The sequence below is a fragment of the Oncorhynchus kisutch genome, linkage group LG29 (genome assembly GCF_002021735.2).
Source record: "Oncorhynchus kisutch isolate 150728-3 linkage group LG29, Okis_V2, whole genome shotgun sequence".
Lineage (NCBI taxonomy): Eukaryota > Metazoa > Chordata > Actinopteri > Salmoniformes > Salmonidae > Oncorhynchus > Oncorhynchus kisutch.
In genome coordinates this window covers 6,055,905-6,070,819 of record NC_034202.2, presented here as the reverse complement: position 1 = coordinate 6,070,819, position 14,915 = coordinate 6,055,905, and the positions used below count along the sequence as shown (strand labels likewise).

Genomic DNA, 14,915 nt, shown 5'->3' with positions numbered 1-14,915 from the left:
TTTTACATAGTTGGAAATGGCAATAGAAGTTACCTTTTATTTTTACATAGTTGGAAATGGCAATAGAAGTTACCTTTTATTTTTACATAGTTGGAAATGGCAATAGAAGTTACCTTTTATTTTTACATAGTTGGAAATGGCAATAGAAGTTACCTTTTATTTTTACATAGTTGGAAATGGCAATAGAAGTTACCTTTTATTTTTACATAGTTGGAAATGGCAATAGAAGTTACCTTTTATTTTTACATAGTTGGAAATGGCAATAGAAGTTACCTTTTATTTTTACATAGTTGGAAATGGCAATAGAAGTTACCTTTTATTTTTACATAGTTGGAAATGGCAATAGAAGTTACCTTTTATTTTTACATAGTTGGAAATGGCAATAGAAGTTACCTTTTATTTTTACATAGTTGGAAATGGCAATAGAAGTTACCTTTTATTTTTACATAGTTGGAAATGGCAATAGAAGTTACCTTTTATTTTTACATAGTTGGAAATGGCAATAGAACCTTTTAGGTTTGTATTTTTATTTAGATGTGGATAGAATTTTGATTAACCACTTGACAAGATTGAGATACAAAGACGTGATTATAAATTAAACTGATCCACGAAAATGTGCATATGAAAACCATAACTGGCACGCAGATTGGTAGAAACTGAGATAAATTGGCATTCAACATGAAGTTCGCTGACTCCTCCTATAGCCTATTACCAGCAACTTCAGATAGCACTTTTGTTTTCCCAATATTTTGCCCCAGGAGCATCATTAACTTTCTTTGGTATGAAACAATACTTCCGTTGTGATAATTTACAATTATGGACTGTTAATGAAACCATAGGATGTGGTGAAAACAAGTCATCTTGGCATTAAAATCTTGATTTTATACATCATATTCTTCCATCCAACGCCACCCCCTGCATGATGAAGAGAAAGAGAACAGATTTTTCAAAAGCTGATATTCTCTTTACCCAGCCAAGGTGAAAGAATTAGAGCAGATATTTTCCATAGTCCCATATAGAAGGTGAATAACAAGCTGTGGTTACATAACAAGGCATTAATCCTTCAAAAGCACCGAAATCCAGGTAGACTCCAGCAGCAGATTAAAATTCCACTGCTGTTATACTGTAGTAGACGGTGAAAACACACCTAGAGCCCACAGCCCACACAAAACAAGGACTTTAGAAACACCACTAACCACTTGCAATCCAGAGTCGACTGCTCCAACGTGTCTTACCCATAGAGACGCAATAACACTATTACTGTACTATATTTCATCACGTAGTCTTACCTAATGTGATTTGAATTTTTCAGAGCATTCTATGGTCCAACTCTCTCTGATAATGCACTGAACAAAAAATAAAACGCAACATGCAACAATTTCAAAGATTTTACTGAGTTACATATAGGTCTCCAGGGCCTAAGGGATTTCACATGACTGGGAATACAGATATGTATCTGTTAATAACAGATACCTTTAAATAAAAATATATTTTTAAAAGTAGGGGCGTGAATCAGAAAACCAGTCAGTATCTGGTGTGACCACCATTTGCCTCATGCAGCGCGACATCTCCTTCGCAGAGTTGATCAGGCTGTTGATCGTGGCCTGTTGCATGTGAACCCAATCCTCTTTAATGGCAGTGCAAGTTGCTGGATATTATTTAGCTAGGCAAGTCAATTAAGAACAAATTTACAATGACGGACAAAGTAGTCACAATTCAACGGCTCAGACACGACAGGTATGTGGGCAGGGTCTACAGTCAATCACGGACTACAAAAAGAAAACCAGCCCCGTCGCGGACCACAATGTCTTGCTCCCAGACAAACTAAACTTCTTTGCTTGCTTTGAGGACAATACCGTGCCACCGACATGGCCCGCTAGCAAAACCTGTGGGCTCTCCTTCACTGCAGCCAACATGAGTAAAACATTTAAACATGCTAACCCTCGCAAGGCTGCCGGCCCAGACGGCATCCCTAGACGGCATCCCTAGCCGCGTCCTCAGAGCATGCACAGACCAGCTGGCTGATGTGTTTACGGACATAATCAATCCTTATCTCAGTCTGCTGTTCCCACATGCTTCAAGAGGGCCATCATTGTTCCTGTTCCCAAGAAAGCTAACTGAGCTAAACAACTATCGCCCCATAGCACTCACTTTCGTCATCATGAAGTGCTTTGAGAGACTAGTCAAGGACCAGATCACCTTCACCATAGCTGACACCCTAGACCCACTCCAATTTGCTTACCGCCCCAATCGGTCCAGAGACGATTGCAATCGCAATCACACTGCCCTAACCTATCTGGACAAAAGGAATACCTATGTAAGAATGCTGTTCATCGACTACAGCTCAGCATTTAACACCATAGTACCCTCCAAACTCGTCATTAAGCTCGAGACCCTGGGTCTCGACCCCGCTGTGTAACTGGGTCCTGGACTTCCTGACGGGCCGCCCCCAGGTGGTGAGGGTAGAAACAACATATCCACCCCACTGATCTGCAACACTGGGGCAACACAAGGGTGCGTTCTCAGCCCTCTCCTGTATTCCCTGTTCACCCATGACTACGTGGCCATGCATACCTCCAACTCAAATCATCAGGTTTACAGACAACACTACAATGGTAGGCTTGATTACCAACAATGACGAGACGCCCTACAGGCAGGAGGTGAGGGCCCTCGGAGTGTGGTGTCAGGTAAATAACCTCACACTCAATGTCAACAAAACAAAGGAGATGATCGTGGACTTCAGGAAACAGCAGAGGGAGCAGCCCTCTACCCACATCGACAGGACAGCAGTGGAGAAGGTGGAAAGTTAAGTTCCTCGGCGTACACGGAAATGGTCCACCCATACAGACAGCATGGTGAAGAAGGCACAGCCTCTTCAACCTCAGGAGGCTGAAGAAATTCAGCTTGTCACCAAAAACACTCAAACTTTAATAGATGCACAATCGAGAGCATCCTGTCGGGCTGTATCACCGCCTGGTACGGCAACTGCTCCGTCCACAACTGTAAGGCTCTCCAGGGGGTAGTGAGGTCTGCACAACGCATCACCGGGGGCAAACTACCTGCCCTCCAGGACACCTACACCACCCGACGTCACAGGTAGGACAAAAAGATCAAAGACAACAACTACCCGAGCCACTGCCTGTTCACCCCGCTATCATCCAGATGGCGAGGTCAGTACAGGTGCATCAAAGCTGGGACTGAGAGACTGAAAAACAGCTTCCATCTCAAGGCCATCAGACTGTTAAACAGCCATCACTAACATTGAGTGGCTGCTGCCAACATACTGACTCAACTCCATCTCTAGCCACTTCAATAATAAAAAATTGGATGTAATAAATGTATCCCTAGCCACTTCAAACAATGCCACTTTATAATGTTTACATACCCTACATTACTCAACTCATATGTATATACTGTACTCTACTGCATTTTGCCAATGCCGTTCGGTCATCGCTCATCCATATATTTTTATGTACATATTTTTAAATCATTCCTTTACACTTGTGTGTATAAGGTAGTTGTGAAATTGTTAGATTACTTGTTAGATATTACTGCATGGTTGGAAGTAGAAGCACAAGCATTTCTCTATATTCGCATTAACATCTGCTAAACATGTCAGTCAGGAAGTTAAAGCTTGGTCGCAAATGGGTCTTCCAAATGGACAATGACCCAAGCATACTTCCAAAGTTGTGGCAAAATGGCTTAAGGACAACAAAGTCAAGGTATTGGAGTGGCCATCACAAAGCCCTGACCGCAATCCTATAGAACATTTGTGGGCAGAACTGAAAAAGCGTGTGCAAGCAAGGAGGCCTACAAACCTGACTCCGTTACACCAGCTCTGTCAGGAGGAATGGGCCAAAATTCACCCAACTTATTGTGGGAAGCTTGTGGAAGGCTACCCACAACGTTTGACCCAGGATAAACAGTTTAAAGGCAATGCTACCAAATACTAATTGAGTGTATGTAAACTTCTGACCCACTGGGAATGTGATGGAAAAAACAAAAGCTGAAATAAATCACTCTACTATTATTCCGACATTTCACATTCTTAAAATAAAGTGTTGATCCTAACTGACCTAAGACAGGGAATCTTTACTAGGATTAACGGTCAGGAATTGTGAAAAACGGAGTTTAAATGTATTTGGCTAAGGTGTATGTAAACATCTGACTTCAACTGTATATATATATATATATATATATATATATATATATATATATATATATGCCTTATTTTCTCAAAAATATAGACTTATCTTTCATTTGACACCCAATTTTAAATGCTCTATTGAATTTCACGTTGGTGCTCATAGATCCTTTTACATGGAAATGACCTACTATCAATTCATTGCTTGAAAATGACTATCACTTGGAAGTGCTATAGATTGGAGAAGAGATGTGTGTTGGAGGGATGATTCGTGTGCAGCTCATTAGACTCACAAAAGGAGAATCCACCACAACGTGATTGGTGTAAAAATAAGAATAAACATATAAGCCCATTTCTCTAACACAAGGGAAATCATGCATACATACAGGGATATTGAGGAGCAGCAAACAAGCTGTTCTGATCTAGAAGGATCCCAGAATTCCTGATCAGCCCACAGACATGAAAAAACATGACTGTATAAACACCTGGAAAATGTTTTAGTTGTAGTGTTCAAAAGGAGGACATTTTCACATGGCATAGTGGTAGAGTAAGTAACATTCCAGGGACCTGGGCTTGTGGAAGGACCACAAGTTGACAAAACTGTTCTAGTCTGGTATTGAAATCCAAAAGGGTTGTTCCACCTCAAAAAGTACAGGAAAGAAGATTAACACCCACCATCTCTGATAGTTCTGAAATTGTTTCTGTAGTTCGATACGATTGGCATTCCTGAAACATTATATTGTTTAAATATAATCCGATCTCAGAAAAACAGAGAACTGATACTGTATACTGGATGTTCGGTGTGATTGGCAAGTGTGTGAGGGGTCCATGGGTGTCTTTTTTTGGTGGGGGGATTCCTCATGTCTCACACCTTAGTAGGAAAATCTGATGTTGGGTACTACATGTATTGAATATTATCTGAATCTTACACATTAAAATGACAATTTTGGGCGTAATCAATTAGCGTAATTTCCCAGAGATAAAAATGTAATTTCAACAAAATAATGTTTCAGGAATGCCAGTGTTACCCGTTTCTAACTACAGAAACCATCTGATGTGGGTGTCATGGCTGAAATGACATGGAGCAACTCAAAAAGGTAAAACCACATCCTTTTTGTCAATCATCCCACCAGGATGTTGGACATGTATTGCTACGTTTTAGGACACTGAAATAATCTGCTGTGTAAATTGCAGAGGGGCACAGTATCATCCGTTTTATTACTCAGGACAAAACTCTGAGTTGTGTGTGAGCAACTGCAACAATGTTTTCCAAGTTCGCCGATATTTTATAGAATCAAAACATCCGTCGCCAAATAAAAATAACTGTTTATTTTACAAGGGCTCTTTCCAACATAGTAGCCTCCAGGACCTGTCCTTACATGGCATAACTAGCCATATCTGGCTGGACCACCAGTTCGCAGCTTTCATGAGGTAAGTATAGACAGACAGTACTGCTAAGATGCAGCTGGACTGATGAACACAGTGTTCAATTCAAATGCAGTAGACTTCGGACGGTTAAATGGCGTCAAAGAGAGAAAGAGGGTGAGCTTGAGTCAGTTAAAAATGTCGGGGGGGAAAAGGGAGATGATTTTTTTTTTAAAGAAGAATGGTAGAAAGTGTAAGCAGAGTGAGCTGTTTACCAGATCGAAGACAGGAGGAGAAATGGAAGTGAATGAGGGCGAAGTATCAGAGCTGGTAGGTTTGGTGAGTTTCTCGGAGCTTGAGGCTAACAAAGAGGGTCAGGATGGAAAAAAAGTGGACCCTTGCCTTTTGGCTGATCCATTTGTGGAATAAGGGTGGGTGAAAACACAGTTGAGTGATGCGGAATCGGTGAAGGTAGCCAGAAGTGGTCTTGTGATAATTGTTTGCGTTTCTGCTGGTCAAAGGGAGCAGGCACTCCGCGTTAAACAAACCGGGACAAGAGGGGTGAATTGTTTTGCTCTGAAGGATAGGGCGCAATTGAGGAGTAATTACTGAGGTAGGGGTAAATGTGAAAGTTTGACCAACTGAAGGGGAAGATACCCGGTGTTTGTGGATGTTCGTCTGATGGCGCGGCGCAGACAGAGTGGCGTGAGTGGTAAAACAGAAGAGTCGTTGTCTGTCCTTTGGAGTTTTGATATCGAGTCTTTGCCCGACAAGGTGATGTTAGCATATAGAAGGTATCTGGTGCGAGCTTCTGTGCCAAATACATTGCATTGTTACAGGCGTCAAGCGTTTGGGCATGTGGCAGCAATGTGTAGGAGGGAGGTTCCTAGGTGTGAGAAGTGTGCAGAAGTGCATGAGACAAAGGAATGTGTAGCATTGGGGAAAGTAGTGGTATGTGTTCATTGGGGCTGGGGACCAGAAATGTCCAGTGCGAGAGTGGCAGTTTAAGGTTTCCAGGGTTAGAGTAGTGCAGAAGTTGTCACAAGCTGAGGCAGTGAAGAAAGAGGAAGATGGCTCAAGGGGGAGGTATCCTGAGAGGAGTGGTGCAAGTAGTAGATCTGTACCAGTACAGAGGGATAGATCAACAAATGCTATGTTTCAGTAAGATTGGATGTGTAGCATTTATGACAAAAAATTGTGGTTGTGGTGACAAAGGCAGAGAGGTATTTGGGTGTGCCAGACTTTACGTCAGAAGAGTAGTCCTCTCAACAAAGCCTGGATACATACACCACAGTTCAAAAGTTCGGGGTCACTTAGAAATGTCCTTGTTTTTGAAAGAAATTTACTTTTTTTCTCCATTAAATAACATCAATTTGATCAGAAATACAGTGAAGACAATTAATGTTGTAAATGACTATTCTAGCTGGAAACGGATGATATTTTGGAATATCTACATAGGCTTCCAGAGGAACATTCTCAGTAACCATCACTCCTGTGTTCCAATGGCACGTTGTGTTAGCTAATCCAAGTTTATTATTTTAAAATGCTAATTGAGCATTAGAAAACCCTCTTGCAATTATGTTAGCACAGCTGAAAACTGTTGTCCTGATTGAAGGCTATTCCATGTGAAAAGTTGCCAAGAAACTGAAGATCTCGTACAAAGCTGTATACTACTCCCTTCACAGAACAGCGCAAACTGGCTCTAACCAGAATAGAAAGAGGAGGGGGAGGCCCCTGTGCACAACTGAGCAAGAGGACAAGTACATTAGTGTGTCTAGTTTGAGAAAGACGCCTCAAGTTCTCAACTAAATACTACCCGCAAAACACCGGTCTCAACGTCAGTGACGAGGCGACTCTGGGATGCTGGACTTCTAGGCAAAGTTCCTCAGTCCAGTGTCTATGTTTTGCCCATTATGATATTTTCTTTGCAACTCTGCCTAGAAGGCCAGCATCCCGGAGTCGTCTCTTCCCTGTTGACATTGAGACTGGTGTTTTGCGGGTCAAACAGTTCTATTTTTATTTCATCAGACCAGAGGACATTTCTCCAAAAAGTACAATCTTTGTCCCCATGTGCAGTTACAAACTGTAGTCTTACTTTTATTATTGGCGGTTTTTGAGCAGTGGCTTCTTCCTTGCTGAGCGGCCTTTCAGGTTATGTACGGTACGAGCTTCTGGGACTCGTTTTACTGTGGCTATAGATACTTTGTACCTGTTTCCTCCATCATCTTCACAAGGTCCTTTGCTGTTCTGGGATTGATTTGCACCAAAGTACGTTCATCTCTAGGAGACAGAACGCGTCTCCTTCCTGAGCAGTATGATGGCTGCCTGGTCCCATGGTGTTTATACTTGCGTACTATTGTTTGTACAGATGAATGTGGTACCTTCAGGCATTTGGAAATTGCTTCCAAGGATGAAGCAGACTCGTGGAGGTCTACAAAAATGTTTTCTGAGGTCTTGGCTGATTTATTTTGATTTTCCCATGATGTCAAGCAAAGAGGCACTGAGTTGACTCAAATTATGTCAATTAGCCTATCAGAAGATTCTAAACCATGACATAATTTTCTGGAATTTTCCAAGCCATTTAAAATGCAGTCAATTCAGTGTATGTTAACTTCTGACCCACTGGAATTGTGAGAGTGAAATAATCTGTCTGTAAACAATTGTTGGAAAAATTACACATCATGCACAAAGTAGATGTCTTAACAGACTTGCCAAAACTATAGTTTGTTAACAAGAAATTTGTGGAGTGGTTGAAAAACGAGTTTTAATGACTCCAACCTAAGTGTATGTAATATAAAAGCTAATACGTTTTTATTCAGCTAAAATATTATACTCTGAATAATACTTTAACTGAAATAAAGTAACAATTTCTTATTTCTCACAAGCAGTGCGCACACATACGCAACAAGGCATGATGGTTGTCACCTTTGCGAGGGCGCACACACACACACCTGCCATTCAAGCCACTCCACCCAAAGACATTATTACTAACGTTTAATGGGTAAATTACCATTTTGTTGCCTCCTTCCCGATGTTCTTTATTCTCAGGTTCCACCGCCTCGTCTGCCACACTCTTTTCTTCCTTCCCTTCTGTTTTTAGAGTGACGAAGTCTGAAGTGTGTTGGTTGTTGAAATACTCGTAATATTGGTGTACTTCTTCTAAACAGATATCTATACCTTCTCCCTCTGACAAGGTTTCGGAGCCTGAAGAGGACTGGCTCCCGCTGTCGCTTCCAAAAGTCTCCAAGTGTTGCGCTTCCATAATGTCAGAGTCCACTAACACCCATCATGCCAGTTTAGGTCGATCAATATAAGTCACCGCGTATTGTTGGTTAAAATGTTAACCCAGAGTAATGTCTCCCTGTACACCGTTTAAGTCATATTGCGGTTTAAATGCACCGTGTTGCACGAACACCGTTGAAAAGTTCCATTCAGTGGAAGTTCCAAGGCTACAACACGGACACAACCGTTTCATCCTTGGCTGCGTGAAATGCTGTTCGTAGCAAAAAGCGCCTAGAGTTGGTTTCATTTCATATCTCTGCCGAACAAAAGATCTGCTCTGCGCCGTCAATCTTGTAGTATGAATTCTAACAGACAGCCTGACATCCACCAGTGGCGTGTATCCATGGTTTCCCCCAACAAACTACTAATTAAAAAAACGAAATAATGAATCTTTCGTCTCTCTGTGTCATCATTTCCCTTCAATTCGCAAGAGGCAGACTGTATCTCACATGAGAAAACACCCGAGCGAGCGAAACAACGCCCCTCTGTCTCTGGACGTGTAGGCCATCTATCCGATGCTGTCTGGTCCAAACGAGTATGACATTGTTGCTGCCCGTAGCATTGAAAGCAAGGGAAGCCAGCGAGCATTTGGTCTCCCTTGATAAAACAAAGTTTATAAAATTAGCCAAGCAGCGTTGAGCTAAACTGAGCCAGCTCAACAGCCAGATCGTATTTAGCTTACATTGATTGGACTAAATTGTTTTTGGTATCTTTTAGTTGTCACTGTATTAGACTAAGCAGAGGTGATTTGATGATGTTGAAATGGCGCTGGAATAGTGGAGGCAGCTCCTGTTTTCTTTGCGACTTGTGGAAACTCTCTGTGGTTCTAAATCAATAGTTGAATGGTCCGTAAATATCAGAAACATTAACTTGCCGTGCTGTAGGTCATGTAACTGTTTATAATATGCAATATGTTTTGTGGACTTCACCGGACAGAGGTTGCTATCCGAATTTGTGATAAAACAAAGGTGTGGTTGAATTTATTCTGCCACTGTGTCTTCTTATTGTCTCTGCGTTTAGGCCGACAGGCTATATCACAGTGGCAAGGCATTGGAACTAACAGGTTATAGAGCAAACAACGCAATCATCCCAACACAGGTTGTAATATGGCTTTTCCTTGCGGGGGTGGGGCTTGGCTTCCCCAGTGATTTTTTTACTCACGCACCACTACTGACATCCACACTCATCATATTACATTGGTACCATGTGTGTAACACTCAATACGATGAGAGAGAATTGTGTGAGCTTTGCTCCTGTTGACACCCAGATCATTTTGATCTGAATTTCCAACCACATTTTAGCATGGAACCTTTTTTGCATAGTGGTGCCATCCAGATCCCTGCACCAGGGTGTCGCCAGTGTCCTATGCTAAAGTCAGCTCTAGTGTTATTGTGTTCAGAAGGACACCAAAACTGCATTTCCAAAACTGGGGGTCGCGTCCTGATTTGAAAATGGGGTTGTGAGAGAAACTCTGAAAGAAATGTGTGGTTAAAGTAGTCCTTAGCTAGCTTACAAATGTTGCTCATATTCTAATAACACTATCTACCCAGCATATAGTTTATAATATGACTGCCTTCATATATTTTGCTCATCAACTTTGCTTACCTTATTAATAAATGGATAAATAACCCCTTTGTTAATCTAAGAGTGTATTCTTTTATTAAACACATTATTCCTCTTGCATCTAGCTAGCATTTAGTTTGCAACAGCAAAGGTTTTTATGAACCTTGCTGTTTGCCACTCTGACCTCGGCAACAGTGTTGCAAAATACGAATTCGATCTCCCCTTGTTATAGAGAGTTAGCAGTGTCAACGGTCAGCTAGTCATTTTTTCTGATCAGGCAAAATCATGCAGCATTAATATGGATATAAATGTCAATGCAAAACAGCTACATCAAATGAAAAGGGAGCTAGTTAGTCATTTCAGAGTTTGATTTGGCTGGGTTAAGTTTTGTTAGCTGTTGTTTGCTCAAACCACATAACATAGGTTCTTTGCTTTCACAGGGAATATACAGTACCAGTCTAAAGTTTGGACACACCTACTCATTCAAGGGTTTTTCCTTATTTTTTCTTTATTTTTACTATTTTCTACATTGTAGAGTGAAGACATCAGAACTATGAAATAAAAAATATGGGATCATGTAGTAACCAAAAAAGTGTTGAACAAATCAAAATATATTTTATATATTTTAAATATATATTATAAAATATATATTTTTTGATTCTTCAAAGTAGCCACCCTTTGCCTTGTCAGCTTTGCACACTCTTGGCATTCTCTCAACCAGCTTCACCTGGAATGATTTTCCAACAGTCTTGAAGGAGATCCCACATATGCTGAGCACTTGTTGGCTGCTTAACATTCACTCTACGGTCCAGCTCATCCTTGTCACGTATACTCCCTCTCTGCCTTCTAGGTCATCAGGCTACTGATTATCCCGCACACCTGTCACCATGGTCAAGCACACCAGCGCCTTATGTCACTCACCCAGACTCCATCACCTCCTGGATTATCTTCCCAATATCTATCACTACCCTTGGTTCTTTCCTCAGGTGTTTTTGACTCTGTTTCATGTCGATGCGTTGTTTGTGTTTCGTGTTTATTGTTTGGTTTATTTATTAAAACACTCACTCCCTGTACTTTCTTCCCGACTCTCAGCGCACTCGTTACAATCCCAAACCATTTAAATTGGGTTGAGGTTCTGTGATTGTGGAGGTCAGGTCGTCTGATACAGCACTCCATCACTCTCCTTCTTGGTCAAATAGCACAGCCTGGAGGTGTGTTGGGTCATTGTCCTGTTGAAAAACAAATTATAGTCCCACTAAGCGCAAACCAGATGGGATTGGGGTATCGCTGCAGAATGCTGTGGTAGCCATGCTGGTTAAGTGTGCCTTGAATTCTAAATAAATCACTGACAGTGTCACCAGCAAAGCACCATCACACCTCCTCCTCCATGCTTCACGTGGCAACCACACATGCAGAGATCATCCGTTCACCTACTCTGCATCTCACAAAGACACAGCGGATGGAAACAAAAATCTAACATTTTGACTTATCGGACCAAAGGACAGATTTCCACCAGTCTAATGTCCATTGCCCATGTTTCTTGGCCCAAGCAAGGCTCTCCTTATTATTATTGTCGTTTAGTAGTGGTTTCTTTGCAGCAATTCATCCATGGCCTGATTCGCGCAGTCTCCTCTGAACAGTTGATGTTGAGATGTGTCTCTTACGAGAACTCTGTGAAGCATTTATTTGGGCTGCAACTTCTGAGGCTGGTAACACTAATTAACTTATCCTCTGCAGCAGAGGTACCTCTGGGTCTTCCTTTCCTGTGGCGGTCCTCATGAGAGCCAAGTTTCATCATAGCGCTTGATGGTATTTTGCAACTCTGGGTATTCCTTTCCTGTGGCAGTCCACATGAGAGCAAGTTTCATCATAGCGTCTCACCTTTATGCTAAGGGTAAAAATGCACTTTCAATGGGTTATAACTTCCAACACCACCCCAGCTATTCCTACTGAATCACTACATTGGTGGCAGGCAGTAGTGGGATAACCCCCCCAGTCTCTCAGGCCTGTGTTGGATGTGATTTTCGTTTAGCTTGTTTGTAATCAGATATCTCTATCAATGCTGAGCTCTTTTATCACATTGTTGTTAGCTGATGTGTTTTCTTTCCCTAATGCACTGTATCATCTGTAGATGTTGACTCACATACTGTAATGAATGAAATGCCTCTAAACTACTACCACACAAACACACACAGAGGTTAGGAGAATTGGGCACCGGAATCATTTGAAATAGTGATAAACAACTGAAAAACGGGTCTGTTTCATTTGAGGAAGTGAGTAATATGCGATGTCCCGGTGCTCGTTTACGCAATAATGATTTGTAATCGTTACAGAAGATGGATGCAACCAGCTCCAAAGCCTTCAGAATTGGGTCAACATACTGTAAAGTATACATGGAATTGTTTTAAGAAGGTTATACCAAGGATGATTTTGCTATTTGATTTGGAATTGTAAGACCCCTTGAAGTATAAAAAATTAAAAATTAAAAAAGATATTTGATGAACATTTTTCTTTGGCCTTACTGCACAGTATTAGCCTATACAAGTGCATTTAATGACAGATTCACTACATGGAACAACAGATAGTCACTCCCCAAAAATGGGAAGGAAGTTTGTTCTGAAATGTCGATCCTATTTCTGAGATATTAGAAAGATCAGGAAATTGTACAATTTTTTATTAATTTTTTTGATGTATTCAACCCCTTACTCTTGTCACTAAACAGGCTCTATATATACAGTACATTACAATCATACCTTATTTGTCACATGCCCTGAATATACACAGGTATAGTTGAAAGATTAGTGGAATCTGTGTGGGTAGCTGGACAGGTAGGATGACTGACAGTGAAGGTGAACAGGTGGTCACGTGTCAGGTGACAGAGGAATGGATGAGACTGAGGCAGGAATTCCTTTAACCATAAAGTGGTATATTTGCTGAGTAGTCTGTGCTGCATCACAAAGGAAACAAACATGTATCCAATCAAATTCATAATCAAAGATCAAATCATATCATTCATTATTAACATAATTTAGGGAATTCAACAGTCCAGTTCATTAAGAAGTCAATAGTAATCATCCGTGAGTCATTTAGGCTCGTAACTATTTATCATAAAAGAATACAAACAGGGAATGGTTATATAATCTATAATCCCCATGATCATAGTCAATCAGTGAGCAAACAATGACGTTTCTCATTTCACTCTTTCAATTGTCTTCATGTGTACATATAATTCATTTCAATACACATGAACCATATCGATTGCATAATTGGCCTATGAGGATCCGTAGGGCCGTGATCATTGACAATTCACATTACACAATATGTTTGAAGCTGCGCTCCAAGACGCGCTCCGCGGTAATAACTATAAACAGTAACTGAATGGCCCACTCTCCCGATTGCAACAGATAATTCAGATGAAAGGTAAAAGTCTGTCGATTTACGTGGATTCATGGACGCACAGAACTTCTGGATCAGATGGAGTTAAGGAAGAGAAAGCAGCGAGATCAGGCGATGGCAATTTCCTCCTTTTATGGAGTTGAGATCTGTCTGACATTTCCACCTGACCTAATTAAAGCTAATTAAAGCGCCCCTGGCCCAGCTGAGTAAATGTCAATGAATTAAAGGATTATTCCACCAACTCCATGGGCCTTTTCTACAGCCACCCCGGAAATTTGTTAAATTCCACACTCCTCAAAAGGCTCATTGCTCCCCGTCCTCTGTCATCTCAGGGAGAGGAATTAGTCGGGCAACTGTCCGGATATATGTCCGGTTCTTCACCTGGATCTCCACGGATCTAACACGACCATAGGTCCCAGGCATGGTCTTAGTTATACGGCCCACCGGCCAGGAGGCTCGAGGCAGCTGAGGGTCCACCATCATTACTACTTGGCCAGTTTCCAGGCTGGCCATTTCTCTCCGCCATTTCCCTCTGTGCTGTAGACTTGGTAGGTAATCCCGAATGAATCGGGCCCAAAAATGGTCAGCTAAGATTTGGCTGTGTCGCCACCGGCGTCTGCCTACGAGGTTGGTATCAGCATACATGGCTTGAGGAAGTGACACATCTCGGCATCCCATCATATTCGGTGTAACCGGATCGGGGTCAGCGATGTCTGCAGAGAGATATCCCAAGAGTTTGGAGTTCAGAATCCCTTCCACCTCTATCAGGACGGTCCTCAAGACAGTTTCAGTGACAGTTTGGTCCCCTAGTACGACTCGTAAGGCCGACTTTACAGATTTGATCTCTCGCTCCCATGTTCCTCCAAAATGAGGAGCGCCTGGAGGGTTAAATTTGAATGAGATTTGTTGGTCCATCAGCTGATCCTGGAGGCTGGGTTCCATGGCTTGGAAGGCTTTCTCCAACCTGGCTTCTCCGGCCTTGAAGTTCATACCTCTGTCAGCCAGGATCTCGTAGGGTTTCCCCCGTCGGGAGATAAACCGCCGTAGGGCCATGAGGAAGGATTCCGTATCCAAACTCTCCAGTAGGTCCAGGTGGACACATCTGGTTGTCAAACACTTGAATAGAATGCCCCAGCGCTTTTCCACTCGACGACTAGCTTGATCA

General features: G+C 41.8%; 1 protein-coding gene across 2 annotated transcripts in view; it reads right to left on the bottom strand.

Annotated features, from left to right (window-relative positions):
• LOC109873739 (microtubule-associated serine/threonine-protein kinase 3) overlaps positions 1-9,354 on the bottom strand; it is a 191,285-nt gene extending 181,931 nt beyond the window's left edge. Inside the window, exon 1 of one of the 2 annotated variants that reach the window (XM_031808930.1) lies at positions 8,520-9,354. In XM_031808930.1, the coding sequence (XP_031664790.1) occupies positions 8,520-8,771 (252 nt within the window). In that variant the 5' untranslated portion in view covers positions 8,772-9,354. The remainder of the gene's footprint in view (positions 1-8,519) is intronic. The other variant, XM_020465436.2, reaches the window with a different exon arrangement.
• Positions 9,355-14,915: the final 5,561 nt, after the last annotated feature.